Source organism: Stomoxys calcitrans, chromosome 2, assembly GCF_963082655.1.
Source record: "Stomoxys calcitrans chromosome 2, idStoCalc2.1, whole genome shotgun sequence".
NCBI lineage: Eukaryota > Metazoa > Arthropoda > Insecta > Diptera > Muscidae > Stomoxys > Stomoxys calcitrans.
In genome coordinates, this window is record NC_081553.1 from 199,021,075 (window position 1) to 199,037,968 (window position 16,894).

The window sequence follows — 16,894 nt, forward strand, 5'->3', positions numbered from 1 at the left end:
ATTGATTTTATAGAAGCAAATTGCCGTTTGAACCAATTTCATATCACTTTTAATTTCCGAGATATACACTTTTGCAATTGCAGACCATCAGAGCGTATGAGTAATAATATTTATTGTGTTATTTCACAAAATAAAATAAAGCATCAAAAGTATTTGAGATATTTGAATAAATTAAACAGATTCTAATGCCAAACACTCAAGGGAGCTTTGAAAAATTGGTTAAAAATTTATACAATATGGGAGATATAGTTATTAGCCATTAAAAATCGGGAAATTATAAATATAATACATTTTACATTGTTACGCTTAAGGTGTGTCTTGTTTCGATTTCTCCTTAAACATTCATTAACACCTTAACATTTGCCTGCAATTATTGGTGTCATCTTTTCTTTATGAAAATTTAGAAATGTAAGGTTTAAATAATTCCAAAATGTTTGAATTTTTCTCATTGTAGACAAATAATAATAATATTAGAAAAAATACATACTCTTTGGACTTTGTTTTTCTTTTCTGCACACCCTATTATAACTTCATTTAAAGCATACATATTTCACTAGTTGATATCCTTAAGTTTCTTAGAAACATTTACATTTATACAAATATTGTTTTCTTCATACATAGATCCTGCTTACATAGACAAATAAATTACAATTAGATTATATGTAAAAGTATATCATCCTAACTACATGCATTTGTTCTTGGTTCCTTTCAAGTCTATGACTTTTTTTTCGTTAGTTCTTAGTTTCTTCTTCCATTGTTGTGAAAATTAATTTACTTTATTTTAATACAAATACTTAAATAGACTTAGAGTCTTTTCCATAATGGGGGAATAATTTTCTTCACTTCAAGTTATATTTTAGCTAATTTCAAAAAATTGTTACAATCTCACTTGCAGCATTGTGGGCTATGTCTCAGACAAAGTCCTCTTTGCCCTTTAGCATGGTTTCAGTTTCAGGTGGTGAGGAATTTAATTGTATTTTTGGTATTAGAGAGCTGTGGCGTTGTATGGAGCAGGTATAGTTGGAGGTGGCCGGAAAGGAAATGCTATTCTTGTATTTCAATGCCTTCTGTTGGCACAAACCAAATCTGTTGTTTAAAGAGAATAGAAAAAATATTTACTATGATTTGTCTCATGCTAAGAAGCTTTATGAAGTTAGTCCTCTTACTTGGCCAGCAGTGTATACAAATCCTGACGGTATTGTGATGTCAATATGGCATAGAGATATGGATCTGCACAGGAATTGAGGGGATAGAAAAACACTAGCAATATTTTGGATTTGGTGACATTTATCAAAGGATATCCAGATAAAGCAGTCAAGCCAAAAAATGCTATGGGAGCCCAGCAAGCAAAATTGGTAAAGACCTTTAAATAATCATTGATTTAAGATAAATTCCCCAAATTATTAAAAAAAATTACAAAACTTACCAATAAAGCCATTTTTTTGGCCACACTCATTTCACCTCTTGAAGTGTTGTGAGCATGTCTTGTCTCCTCACCCAGCGATAAATAGATTTGGCCATAGCAAATGGCAATGATGAAAAATGCCACACCATTTAAAGCCATTATGGCCACCAGGTAAATGGTGTCAAATAAATCTCCATCCTCCATGGGTAGGCAAATACTACAAGAAATTATTAAAGTTTAAATCAGAAAAACAAGTAAAAAGGCGTTAAGTTCGGCCTGTCCGAGCTTTGGATACCCATCACCTCGGGTATATATATAAACCACCTTTTTTCAAAATCCGGTGAAAAATGCATACCTTATATATATAATGCATACCTTATTATATCGGAATATGTCCCGATTTGGACCAAATACCAATAAGTACAAGTCATTGTTCAATTGTGTATAACAAACCAGTATGGAAGGGCAAAAGTCTGACGGTGCCGACTGTATAATGCAAATTGCAAATTTTGCCCATTAACATTCCACTAAGGAACAGGGGCAAACTTCTCACATATCAATGAGTGCAGTCCGATTCAAGTTTAAGCTCAATGATAAGGGGCGTCCTTTTCATAGCCGAGTCCGAACGGCGTGCCGCAGTGCGACACCTCTTTGGGGAGAAGTTTTAAATGGCATAGTACCTCACAAATGTTGCCAGCATTAAGAGGGGAAAACCACCGCTGAAATTTTTTTCTGATGGTCTCGACAGGATTCGAACCCAGGCGTTCAGTGTCATAGGCGCACATGCTAACCTCTGCGCTACGGTGGCCTCCACTGTATAATACCCTACATTTCCACTGTATAATACCCTAAGTACAATGTGGGGCCTATATCCAATTCTGATGGACCTCGGCGAGCAAATATGTTCATACTGTAAAAACTACGATTGACAAATGGCAACTTTATGGCAAATTACCCAAAATCTGACGAACATATATGTGAGAGCTATATCTAAATCTGAACCGGTTTCAAGCAAACTACTCAGTTACTGTGGCAGTCGTCGAGGAAAGCGTTTTGCAAAATTTTGGCAAGATGGGTCAATAAATGCGCTTGCTGTGACTCTAGATGTTAAAATCGGGCGATATAAATATATGAGAGCTATATCTAAATCTGAACCGATCTCCATGAGATTCACCAGTAATATTGAGAGTCAAGAGAAAATCCCTCCTGCCAAATTTCGAGAAAATCGGTTAACCAAAGACCATTTTATTACACTATTACTGCAAATCGGACGAACATATATATGAAAGCTATACCTAAATCTGAACCGACTTCGAGCAAACTCCCTCAGATACTGTGGCAGTAGTCGAGGAAAGCGTTCTGCAAAATTTTGGCGAGCGGGGTCAATAAATGCGCTTGCTGTGACTCTAGAAGTTAAAATCGGGCGATATATATATATGAGAGCTATATCTAAATCTGAACCGATTTCCATGAAATTCACCAGTAATATTGAGAGTCAAAAGAAAATCTCTCCTGCCAAATTTCAAGAAAATCGGTTAACAAATGACCATTTTATTGCATTATTACTGTAAATCGGACGAACATATATATGGGAGCTATATCTAAATCTGAACCGATTTTGACCAAACTCTATGTATAATGTGGTTGTCATCGAGGAAAGCGTTTTGCAAAATTTTGGCAAGATTGGTCAAACAATGCGCTTGCTATAACACTAGAAGTTAAAATCGGGCTATATACATATATGACAGCTATATCTAAATCTGAACCGATTTCTATGAAATTCACCAGTAATATTGACAGTCATAAGAAAATCATTCCTGCAAAATTCCGACAGAATCGTTTAACAAATGAGCACTTTTTTGCAATATTTTTTCAAAATCGGACGAACATATTTATGAGAGCTATACCTAAATCTGAACCGATTTCGAGCAAACTTCTCAGATACTGTTGCAGTCGTCGAGGAAAGCGTTTTGAAACATTTTAGCAAGATGGGGCAATAAATGCGCTTGCTGTTACTCTAAAAGTTAGATCGGGCGATATATATATATGAGAGCTATATCTTATTCTGAACCGATTTCCATGAAATTCACCAGTAATGTTAAGAGTCGTAAAAAATACTTCTTGCTAAATTTCGAGAGAATCGGTTAACAAATGACCATTTTATTGCAATATTACTGAAAATCAGACGAACATATATATAAGAGCTATACCTAAATCTGAACCGATTTCTAGCAAACTTGTCATGTATTGTGGTAGTTGTTAAGGAAGGCGTTGTACAAAATTTTGGAAAGATTGGTCAATAATTGCACTTGCTGTAACTCTCGAAGTTAAAATCGGGTGATATATATATGAGAGCTATATCCAGATCTGAACCGATTTTTTTCCAATTTCAATAGGCTTTGTCTCCAGGCCAAAAAAAACATGCATGTACTAAAATTGAAGACAATCGGATGAAAACTGCGACCTGTACTTTGTACACAAATTAACATGGACAGACAGACGGACGGACATAGCTAAATCGAATCAAAAAGTGATTCTGAGTCGATCGGTATACTTATTAATGGGTCTATCTCTTCTCCTTTTGGTTGCTACAAACAAACTCACTAAGTTATAATACCCTGTACCACAGTAGTGGTGTAGGGTATAAATATTGGCCTTTTAAGTAGCTATATCTAACAATAAACCGATCTGAACCATATACGACACGGATGTCGAAAAACCTAACATAAGTCACTGTGTCAAATTTCAATGAAATCGGATTATAAATGCGCTTTTTATGGGTCCAAGACTCTAAATCGATTTATCGGTTTATATGGCAGCTATATCCAAATCTGGACCGATTTGGACCAAGTTGCAGAAAAATGTCGAAGAGCCTAACACAACTCACTGTCCCAAAATTTTCGCGTAATCGGATAATTAATGTGACTTTTAGGGGCCTAAGACCCTAAATCGGCTGATCGGTCTATATGGCAGATATATTCAAATCTGGACCGATCAGTGCCACATTTCAGAAAGATGTCGGTCTACTACAAAACACTGTCCCAAATTTTAGCAAAATCGGACAATAAATGTGGCTTTTGTGGGCCTTAGACCCCAAATCGGCGGATCGGTCTATATGGCAACTATATCCAAATCTTGACCGAACCAAATTGAAGAAGAATATCTATGGGTTTAAATTAACTCACTGTCCCAAATTTCGGCGACATTGGACAATACATGCGCCTTTTATGGGCCCAAAACCTTAAATCAAGAGATCGGTCTATATGGAAGCTATATTCAAATCTGAACCGATCAGTGCCACATTGCAGAAAGATGTCGGCCTACCACAAAACACTGCCCCAAATTTCAGCAAAATCGGATAATAAATGTGGCTTTTGTGGGCCTTAGACCCTAAATCTATAAGGCAGCTATATCCAAATCTGTACCGATCTGAACCAAATTGAAGAAGGATATCGAAACGCCTAACACAACCCAATGTCCCAAATTTCGGCGATATTGGTTAATAAATGCACCTTTTATTGGCCCAAAACCTTAAATCGGCGGATCGGTCTATATGGCAGCTATATCCAAATCTGAACCGATCTTCCAAATTGAAGATGGATGTCGGTGGGCCTAATACAACTCACTGTACCAAATTTCGGCAACATCGGATAATACATGCGTCTTTTATGGGCCGAAACCCTTAAACCAAGAGATCGGTCCATATGGCAGCTATATCCAAATCTTTACCGATCTGAACCAAATTGAAGAAGAATGTCGAAGGGTCTAACTTAACTCACTTTCCCAAATTTCAGCAAAATCGCATAATAAATGTGACTTTTATGGGCCTAAGACCCTAAATCGGCGGATCGGTCTATATGACAGCTTTATCCAAATCTATACCGATCAGGGCCAAATTGAAGAAGAATGTCGAAGGCCCTAACACAACTCACTGTCCCAAATTTCAGCAAAATCGGATAACCAATGTGGCTTTTATGGGCATAAGACCCTAAATCGGCTGATCGGTCTATATGGAGGCTATATCAAGATATAGTCCGCTAAAGCCCATCTTCGAACTTAACCTGCTTATGAACAAAAAAAAAATCTGTGCAAAGTTTCTGCTCAAAGACTGCGGTATGATTTTAGCAGACAGACGGACAGACAGATGGACATGTCTATATGGTCTATCGGGTCGTCATTATAGGGTCGGAGATGGTTTTTTCGATGTGCAGCAAACGGAATGACAAAATGAATATACCCCTATCCTTCGGTGGTGGGGTATAAAAATTTTCAGTGGTATTTTTCATTGAAACTATTTTCAAGAATATCGACCTTTTATTATCCAGATACTGGCAACATATATTCATTTTAATGCCACTTATCCCTACCTAAACAATGGATCCCTTGATTTTATACAAAGCTAGTGTAGACCAAGCCATTTTCAATAACACCAACTGTATATTACTATACACATCACCGACATAGACATACTTTAATACAATTACTTCCTTCTCCCCAACCAAACCTAGAAGGGAAATATTATATTTCCTAGAATAATTTCCTTCTATAGTCTTCATAACGCCTGATTCTCATCAATTTAATGCCTCTTCTTCCTCCCTACACTATGGAAACCTTAATTTTATTTAAAGCTAGTTTGAACTAAGCTATTTCCAGTAAAAGTCATTTCCAAGAATTTTTGCATACTAGCATCTGGCTATCGCCGACTTACACCAGACATTTTAAAGCCATTTCTCACTTCCTACCAATTATTCCTTATTATGCCTATCATCGACATAGACTTAACTAAATGCTATATTTCTCTCTCCCCTTCAACCTCACTTACCTTGTTGAGGAATAATTGCTGATACCGAAGAGTGGAAATGAAGACATTATGATGGAATACACCCAACCACCTATCATAATGTATGAGGCCGGCCTCAATTTGATGCGATGATTCAGGTACAGAGCATGTGTAATAGCCAACCAGCGTTCTATTGTTATGACGGTCAGGGTAAACACTGACAAATGGCTGGCAAATACTGTCAAGAAGCCGGCAACTTTGCAGCCAGCACCTGTAAGAAAAAAACCAGAACAAATTTAAGCAAGTATGTAATAGACGTACAGCAAACAAATCCAGGAAATGTCGCTCTTTGATAACACTGTGGAAGAGAATTTAATTTTTCCAAGAATTATAAGAAAAATGGAATACATTATGAAATAGGGTGTAAAAATAGAAGACACATGTAACTGCGGTATGAAAGATTATAAGGTAAGTAGCCTAAACTCCCGCGGGGTGTAACAATCTTGTCGCGATGCGAGGGCTTATGGTTTGAATCTAGGATCAGTGGAATAACATAGGAAACAGTACTGCCTTAGGGCGTCTTTGCTTTCTAGGTGAATGCGACGACATCTGGTCCAACCTGAACTAAAAGTTATTCCAAGATATACAAAACGAAAGTTAAACAAGTAGAAAGTCGGGCCGAACTTTGGATACCCACCACCTCGGGTGTATATGTAAACCACCTTTCGTCATAATCCTGTGAAAAATGCCCCCAAAGGAGGAACAAAATATTGGTCTATTTGGTAGCTACATCCAAATGTATATACCCAAATCTTGTAAAAGGAATGCCGAAGGGCCTAACCGATCTGGACCATAAACGACACGGATGCCAAAACCCTAACATAAGTCACTGTCCCAAACTTTGGCAAAATCGGACAACAAATGGGCATTTTATGGGGCCACTTAAACTTAAATCGAGAGATAGGTCTATATGGCAGCTATATCCAACCTGAGGAGATTGGGGCCAAATTGAAGAAGGATGTCGTGTAGCCTAACACAACTCACTGTCCCACATTTCAGCAAAATCGTATAATAAATATGGGCCTAAGACTTTAAATCGAGAGATCGGTCTATACTGCAGCTATATCCAAATCTGGACCAACTTGAAGAATGGCGTCGAAGGGCCAAACACAACTCTTTGTCCCAAATCTCGGCGACATCGGACAATAAATGCGCCTTTTACGGGCTCAAAACCTTAAATCCAGAGATCGGTTTATATGGCAGTTTATTCCGAATCTGGACCGATTTGGGCCAAATCGAAGAAAACCGGATGTCGAAGCGCCTAACAAAACTCACTGTCTCATATTTTGGCGAAATCGGACTATAAATGCTCATTTTATGGACCCAAGGCCTTAACTCGAGAGATGGGTCTATATATGCAGCTATATCCAAATAAATCGAGTTGCTTAACACAACTCACTGCCCCAAATTTCAGCAAAATCGGATATTGAATGTGGCTCTTATGAGTCTAAGACCTTAAATCGGCAGATCGGTCTATATTGGGCCTATATCAAGATGTAGTCCCATCCTCGAACTAACCCGAACTTAAAATAGTTCTGTAAGTGGCCTATCAGCTCCCGTGTACCAGCAGTCTTCATGTGATAAAATCTGAAAGGCAAAAGTCGGGCGGAGCCGACTATATAATACCATACACCGCCGAGCCTACGAACTCTTTTTAATATATGGAACCTATGCTGAAATGTATCAGTACTCATTTTGAATACCCATTGAAATATTTTGTAAAGATCGGACCAAAATTGTGGCTACTACAGCCTTAATATCGGAGCTATATCTGAATCTGGCCCGACTTCGAGGAATTTTGCACACGTATTGGAACGTCGAATAAAACATCTGAGGCTAAATTTTGTAAAGATCGGACCAAAATTGTGGCTACTACAGCCTTAATATCGGAGCTATATCTGAATCTGGTCCGACTTTGATGAATTTTGCACACGTTTTGGAACGTCGAATAAAACATCTCAGGCTAAATTTTGTAAAGATCGGACCCAAGTTGTGGCTACTTCAGTAATAAAAGGCCATATCGGATGAAAGATATATAGGGGAGCTATATCTAAATCGGAGGCCACCGTAGCGCAGAGGTTAGCATGTCCGCCTAAGACGCCGAACGCCTGGGTTCGAATCCTATATTCTCCATTTACGCAAACTGGCGTACTAGGGATCTTTCTTTCAAACAATCCAAGCACTCCCTCGTCTGCTTTCACAAGTACCCATGCCTCAAAACCATATAACAACACGGGTAGTATCAGTGGATTTACCAGGTCTAAAGCCGCATTGATGGGACTCAATTATCTCATTGACTTCAGGTTTTAATCTTTTACACAATACGCTCGAGAGTATCTTGTATGCGATGGGGAGGCGACTTATTCCTCTGTAGTTGGCACATTCCGTCTTGTCTGCTTTCTTGTGTACGGGACATAGTAGGCTGAGGTTCGAATCATCGGGTATGCGTTCTCCCAGATTGCGCAAATAAGCTAATGCATACGCCTTATCAGCGTGTCGCCTCCGGTCTTAAATAGTTCAACGGGTAACCCGTCGGCTCTTGCTGCCTTGTTGTTCTTTAGTCGGGTCACTGCTACTTGCACCTCATTCTGACTAGGAGTTAAATATTCTACACCATCATCAGTGATTGGTTCTACGGTATCCTCTTCGCCGCCAACCTCGGACACTAGCAGTTGGGTAAAATGTTCTTTCTGTATCCTCAGCATGCTATCTGTGCCAGTTACCAGATTTCCTTCTTTGTCTCTGAAGGAGGATTTGCCTGCACCAAAGCCATCGGTTTGGTGTTTAATTCTTTGGTAGAATTTCTGGACTTAATTCTGACTCCTGTACATCTAAATTCGATCACATTCACTTAATGCTGTTAATACCACCTCTTATTATTCAACCAAATATTGTAACCAATAATGCATTAAAAGCTAACTAATTTAAAAATTGTAATCCCTACTTACCATATTGCCAATCATAGGCATAGTTGAAATATTCTCCCATCGAATGGGAATCAATCGAAGCGATTAGCAACAAATATAGACCCAAACACAAATCCGCAAAGGCCAAATGGCACATTAGAAAACGTGGCACAGAAGGCGTTTCCGATCTACATTAAAAAAAGATGAAAAGAAAATGAAAATTAAAAGTTACATTTACTTTGAAACTTTCAAATGCCAACAAAAAAACTAAAAAAAAATTTTTGCATTCATTTTTTATGAGGGAAATCATACTTTATGGACAGCAGCACCACCAATACAGCAACATTTCCAATAACAGCCAAGGCCACAACAATCCAAACTGATATGCGCAGCCATTGATAGCCCATAACATCTTCGCAAGGATTCAAGGCATTTGCCATGGGATAACACTCAACATCATGTTTGCTGTGAAAGGTGAAAGGAGAATGAGGAAAAACAAATATAAAATAAATTGAATTGAATTGGTAAGCTATCAGCAAACAAAATATCTGAATATCTCATGGGGAAAAATGTTATGATGCCTTTAAATTCTGGCAAAAATGATATGTGATGGGTAATAAAATTATGATATAAAGCATTTGGAGAATTGACCAGTGAGTTTAATGTATTTTCATACCTCATAAAAAATTGAATAAATTTCTTTCACTGTAGGTTAGAGAGTTGTATTGCCACATGAATAATGCATAGAAATTTTTCTGTTTGCAAAACATTGCTGCATATATATTAAATTCATTGCAAAAATATTTGTATACATACGTATGTAAAAGCGCGGTAAAAATTGGCCGGGAATCTCATATATCTTCCATCATAGGTCGCATGTGATAAGTTCTTTGAATGATTTTTATACCCTACACCACTACTGTGGTACAGGGTATTATAACTAAGTGAATTAGGTTGTAACACCCAAAAGGAAGAGAGATAGACCCATTGATAAGTATACCGATCGACTCAGAATCACTTTCTGATCGATTTAGCTATGTCCGTCTGTCTGTCTGTCCGTCTGTCTGTCAGTCTGTCCTTGTTAATTTGTGTACAAACTACAGGTCGCAATTTTCGTCCGATCGTCTTCAAATTTGGTATGGACATGTTTTTCGACCTAGAAACGAAGCCCATTGAAATTGAAAACAAGTAAGAAGGCGTTAAGTTCGGCCGGGCCGAACTTTGGATACCCACCACCTCGGGTATATATGTGAACCACATTTCGTCAAAATCCAGTGAAAAATTCATACCTTATGCCCCATAGCAGCTCTATAGATATCATCCGATTTAGACCAAATGCTAATAAGTACAAGTCATTGTTCAACCGAGAGATAGGTCTATATGGCAGCTATATCCAAATCTGGACCGATCTGAGCCAAATTGAAGACAAATATCGAAGGGCCCAACACAAGTCATTGTCCCAAATTTCAGCGACATCGGACAATAAATGCGCTTTTTATGGACCCAAAACCTTAAATCGAGAGATCGGTCTATATGGCATATATCCAAATCTGAACCGATCAGAGCCAAATAGAAAAAAGATGTCGAAGGGTCTAAAGCAAATCACTGTCCCAAATTTCAGCAAAATCGGATAATAAATGTGGCTTTTTAGGGCCTAAGACCATAAATCGGAGGATCGGTCTATATGGCAGCTATATCCAAATTTGGACCGATCTGGGTCAAATTGACGAAGGATGTCGAAGGGCTCAACGTAACTCACTGTCCCAAATTTCAGCAAAATCGGATAATAAATGTGGCTTTTATGGGCCTAAGACCATAAATCGGAGGATCGGTCTATATGGCAGCTATATCCAAATTTGAACCGATCTGGGCCAAATTGAAGAAACATGTCGAATGGCGTAACGCATCTCACTGTCCCAAATTTCAGCAAAATCGGATAATAAATGTGGCTTTTATGGGCCTAAGACCATAAATCGGAGGATCGGTCTATATGGCAGCTATATCCAAATTTGACCCGATCTGGGCCAAATTGACGAAGGATGTCGAAGGGCTCAACCCAACTCACTGTGCCAAATTTCATCCAAATCGGATATAAAATGTGGCTTTTATGGGCCTAAGACCCTAAATCTGAGGATCGGTCTACATGGCAGCTATATCCAAATCTGGACCGATCTGAGCCAAATTGACGAAGGATGTCGAAAGGCTCAAAGCAACTGACTGCCCCAAATTTCAGCAAAATCGGATAATAAATGTGGCTTTTATGGGCCTAAGACCCTAAATCGGCGGATCGGTCTATATGGGGGCTATATCAAGATATAGTCCGATATAGCCCATCTTCGAACTTAACCTGCTTATAGACAAAAAAAGAATCTGTGCAAAATTTCAGCTCAATATCTCAATTTTTAAAGACTGTAGCGTGATTTCAACAGACAGACGGACAGACGGACGGACATGTCTAGATCGTCTTAGATTTTTACGCTGATCAAGAATATATATACTTTATAGGGTCGGAAATGGATATTTCGATGTGTTGCAAACGGAATGACAAAATGAATATACCCCCATCCTTCGGTGGTGGGTATAAAAATCGGTTCAGATTTGGATATAGCTCCCATATATATGTTCGTCCGATTTGCAGTAATACTGCAATTAAATGGTCATTTATTAACCGATTCTCTCGAAATTTGGCAAGAAGAATTTCTTTATGATTTTCGATAATACAAATTATTTTCATAGATATCGGTTCAGATTTGGATATAGCTAACATATATATATTTGTCCAATTTGCAGTAATAATGCAATAAAATGGTCATTTGTTAACTGATTCTCTTGAAATTTGTTATTAAGGATTTTCTCTTGACTCTCGACATAAGTGGTCAATTTCATGGAAATCGGTTCAGATTTAGATATAGCTCTCACATATATATATCGCCCGATTTTCACTCCTAGAGCCACTGCAAGCGCATTTATTGACCAATCTTCCCGAAATGTTGTACAACGCTTTCCTCCACGACATCCACAATGTATATAAAGTTTGATCGAAATCGGTTCAGATTTAGACATAGCTCCCATATATATGTTCGCCCGATTTGCAGTAATATTGCAATAAAATGGTCATTTATTAGCTGATTCTCTTAAAATTTGTTTAGAGTGATTTTCTCTTGATTCCACCTTGATATGACTGGTGAATTATGTGAAAATCGGATCAGATTTAGATATAGCTCTCACATATGTATATCGCCCGATTTTCACTCCTAGAGCCACTGCAAGCGCATTTATTGACCAATCTTCCCGAAATTTTGTACAACGCTTTCCTCCACGACATCCACAATGTCTATAAAGTTTGCTCGAAATCGGTTCAGATTTAGACATAGCTCCCATATATATGTTCGCCCGATTTGCAGTAATATTGCAATAAAATGATCATTTATTAGCTGATTCTCTTAAAATTTGTTTAGAAGGATTTTCTCTTGACTCTTGACATTACTGGTGAATTACGTGAAAATCGGTTCAGATTTAGATATAGCTGTCATATATATATATCGCCCGATTTTCATTTTTAAAGTCACAGCAAGCACATTTATTGACCTATCATGCCACAATTTTGCACAACGATTTCATCGACAATGGCTTTCGGAGAAGTTTGCTCGTAGTCGGTTCAGATTTAGATATAGCTCGCATATATTGGGTTGCCCAAAAAGTAATTGCGGATTTTTTAAAAGAAAGTAAATGCATTTTTAATAAAACTTAGAATGAACTTTAATCAAATATACTTTTTTACACTTTTTTTCTAAAGCAAGCTAAAAGTAACAGTTGATAACTGACAGAAGAAAGAATGCAATTACAGAGTCACAAGCTGTGAAAAAATTTGTCAACGCCGACTATATGAAAAATCCGCAATTACTTTTTGGTCAGTTTTTGGTTAATATGCATTAATGTTGTCATTTGTCAACCGTAGTTGTTGCAGTTTGGACATATTTGCTCGAAATTTGATAATTTAATAACCCATCTAAAAACATTCGCCGAGGTCCATCAAAATTGGTTCAGATTTGTAGGTGTAAGGTATTATACGGTCGGCACCGCCCGACTTTTGCCCTTCCTTGCTGGTTTGAAATATATCGTACTTGTCATGGGTGTTAGAAGTTATACAAAAATACCACGTGCAATATTTCAGCCAAATCGGATAACAATTGCTCCCTCTTCGTGTTGAAAAAGCCCAATTGTGCGATCAGTTAATGTGGGAGCAGTATCAATTTATGATCTGATTTAGATCATACTTAGCAACGATCTTCGAAGTGGAAACATTTAGATATTATAGGTCGAACTCATTTAGATCAGACATAGCGACGATCTTTGTCGAAACACAACTCCAGTACTGCTCGTCTACCCATGCATGGCCACGTGTGTGGGATAAGTTCGCATCCCCGTCAAAACCATACCGTCTTATCCAAGTTCCTGTGGAGATTTCCCAGAACTTAACTCATGTAATAGTACTCTCTCTTATCCTATCTCTTATCGTACTAGCAGAACAGTGTCCGCTGCATTGCGTCTTCTTTCACGTTTTAATACTTTTTATTTGATCCCTAACTACTTGCCATGGTCGGTAAATAAATTCCTTTTGACGGTGGGACGGCTCTTCAGACATTTCGCCCCGATTGTAAATACCACATATGTGCACTACTCCTAAATAATTTTCATTTCCATAATGCCACGGTCGGTAAATGTGTTCAGTTTGGGCGAGTTTTGGGGTTGGGGTGGACCCCCAGACACTTGGCCTCGAAATTTACACACTTCGTTGTGATGTGGAGAAGACGCATAGTGCTTTAAAGCTTCTTTCCTCGGAATTCATTTTCAGGATAGTCTCAAAAACAGGACTTGGTCCAGATATTTTTGCCTCCATCGACAACTGCAGGGTGATCTCGTCCAAAGGTATCTAATAACTCCGACCCATTTCTCGTAGCCCATCTCAAAAGACTCCCCAGTAACTCCTCCCTGATCTCACCGATCAAATCAGTCAAGTTTCTCTTATCTGTACCACGATGTAGTTCCCAAATGCGATCATTTTCACCCCATCGCTGTAGATATAGTACAGAATTTCTTTATCAATAGGTTCCAGAGAATCGTCGAGAACACCCCTCCCTGAGCCGTTTCCCTTGGCATTCGCCGTCTGACCACACTATCTCCCAAGACCGTTTTATAATTCTGCAGTGTAGCATACAACGGGAGATATTTGGCTGGACCCCATGCAATAAAGGTCGTCGACTATCGCCCCTATCGTTGTTAAAGGCCCACTCAATATAAAGGAAAGCTGCCATCGCGTATTCCTTCAGTTGAATAGACCCGTAGGCTTCTCGTAGAGGGCCGTCCCAACCAACCTACCCCAAGTTGTAACAAAGTAAAGTTCTCAGTCGTCTGTACCTTCAGGTCCCATATAAACCGATCTCCCGATTTGGCTACTTGAGCATCTGGAAGCCGCAACTTTTTTTCCGATCAGGCCAAAATTTTGCAGATAGTGTTCTGTTATGACTTTCAACAGCTGTACTAAGTAAAGTCCAAATCGGTCTATAACCTGGTACAGCTCCCATATAAGCCGATCAACCGATTTGCCTTCTCGAATCCTTACAAGCCGCAATTTTTATCCGATTTTAACATGGCAAAGTACCTCACAAATGTCGCCAGCATTAGGAGGGGATAATGCTAACCTCTACGCTACGGGGCCTCCAATAATGTGTTTGTTGGTATTGGATTGCCCAAAAAGTAATTGCGGATTTTTTAAAAGAAAGAAAACGCATTTTTAATAAATCTTAGAATGAACTTTAATCAAATATACTTTTTTTACACTTTTTTTCCAAAGCAAGCTAAAAGTAACAGCTGATAACTGACAGAAGAAAGAATGCAATTACTGAGTCACAAGCTGCGAAAAAATTTTTTAACGCCGACTATATGAGAAATCCGCAATTACTTTTTGGGCAACCCAATAGGTTTGTTTGTGTGTTTCTTATAGACTCAGAAACGGCTGAAGCGATTTTCTTGAAATTTTCACAGATGGTGCATAATGATCCGGTGGTGAAAATAGGGTACTACATTTTTTGATATCGGACCCTCCCCCTTCCACTAATTTTCAGAAACGCCAGATCTCGGATATGGGTGGTGCGATTTAAGCGAAATTTTGTGTGCTCTCATATAGTGCCCTAAAAATAAAAATTTGCTATCCAAATTTCGAATTGGGTACCTAGGGGGGGCGCCCCACCCCAAAACCTACCAAATATATATACACCAATCACCCTGGGAATATGGGGTTTAAATAAAAGGTATTTGAGTGTAGAATTAGAATCTGGTATCCAAATATGGGACCAAGTGTTTGGAGGGCCGTCCATCCCCGAGAACATTTCCCAAAGAAGACAAATTTACGACCATAGCAATATGGGACTCAAATGAAATGTCTTTGGAAGTAAAGCACGAATCTGATATCAATGTTCGGGAAAAGTGTCTATGGGGCCACCCCACCCCCATAAAACCACCCAAATAGGAAGTATTTGCTGACCATTGCAATATGAGGCTCAAATAAGAGGGTTTTTAGAGTAGAACACGAATCCTATATATTTTTTCAAGGCCAACTCACTGAGTGGCCGCCCATTCCTCAAAACACCCCCAAGCCGGTCATGTTTGCCGACTATGGAAATATGGGGCTCAAATTAAAGGTATGTGGGAGTAGACCACATATCTGATATCAACATTATGGACCAACTATCTAGCGGACGTCCCACCACCATAACAACCCCCAAATAGAATGTACTTGCTCACCAAGACAATTTGGGTCTTAAAGAGAGTGGAACTAAATATTCATAGTTTATGGGGCCAATACCCCAAACTTTGCAATAAGGAGTATAATTGAGATTACAAAACGAATTTGATATTCAGTTTTGAGAGCAAGGGCAATATGGGGTTCAAATAAATGATATATAGATATATGAGAATAGAGCACGTTGCTGATATATTTTCAGGGCTTAGAATTTGGGGGACCACCCCACTCGCAAAACACCCCTCAATCGGGCATATTGACCGACCATGACAATGTGGGGCTTAAATGAAAGGTACTGGGGGGTAGAGCAAGAATGAATACCCACTTTCGGGACCAATTTTCTAGGGGTCTACCCCTTTCCCAAAATACCCCACAAACATCAATTTTTTATTAACCATCGCAATATGGGGCTCAATTTAGAGGTATTTGGGAATAGAATACAAATTTGCTATTCAAATGTAGGACCATGTATTTAAGGCATCACCCCTTCTCCAAAACACCCCCCAAAGGGTAAACATTTGTCGACCAAGCCAATATGTGGCTGAAACCAAAGGTATTTGGAATTAGATAACGAATTTGATAACCAATCTTGTGGCCATGTGTTTGGGGGACGCCTCATCCTGTAAACTGCCCTCAAAACCAATTGCAATATGGGGTTTAAAAAAATGGTATCTAAGAAAAGAGCATGAAGCTGATATTTTTTCAGGGCCAGGTGTCTGGGGGACCACCTCATCCCCGAAAACACCACTATATAAAGTATTTTAAGAATGGAGCGCACCTTACATCCATTGATTAATGGTGGTAGGAATAGGTTTTTTTTATACCCACCACCGAAGGATGGGGGTATATTCATTTTGTCATTCCGTTTACATCACATCGAAATATCCATTTCCGACCCTATAGTGTATATATATTCTTGATCAGCATAAAAATCGAAGACG

The 16,894-nt window shown here is 38.6% G+C and overlaps 1 protein-coding gene across 5 annotated transcripts in view; it reads right to left on the reverse strand.

Annotated features, from left to right (window-relative positions):
• Window positions 1-234: 234 nt before the first annotated feature.
• LOC106082845 (lutropin-choriogonadotropic hormone receptor) overlaps window positions 235-16,894 on the reverse strand; it is a 178,418-nt gene continuing 161,758 nt past the window's right edge. For all 5 annotated transcript variants that reach the window (XM_059362421.1, XM_013245576.2, XM_013245577.2 and 2 more), the window contains 6 exons: window positions 9,464-9,616; window positions 9,194-9,339; window positions 6,228-6,456; window positions 1,427-1,622; window positions 1,167-1,363; window positions 235-1,086 (listed from right to left, as the gene is read on the reverse strand). In XM_059362421.1, the coding sequence (XP_059218404.1) occupies window positions 912-1,086; window positions 1,167-1,363; window positions 1,427-1,622; window positions 6,228-6,456; window positions 9,194-9,339; window positions 9,464-9,616 (1,096 nt within the window). In that variant the 3' untranslated portion in view covers window positions 235-911. The remainder of the gene's footprint in view (window positions 1,087-1,166; window positions 1,364-1,426; window positions 1,623-6,227; window positions 6,457-9,193; window positions 9,340-9,463; window positions 9,617-16,894) is intronic.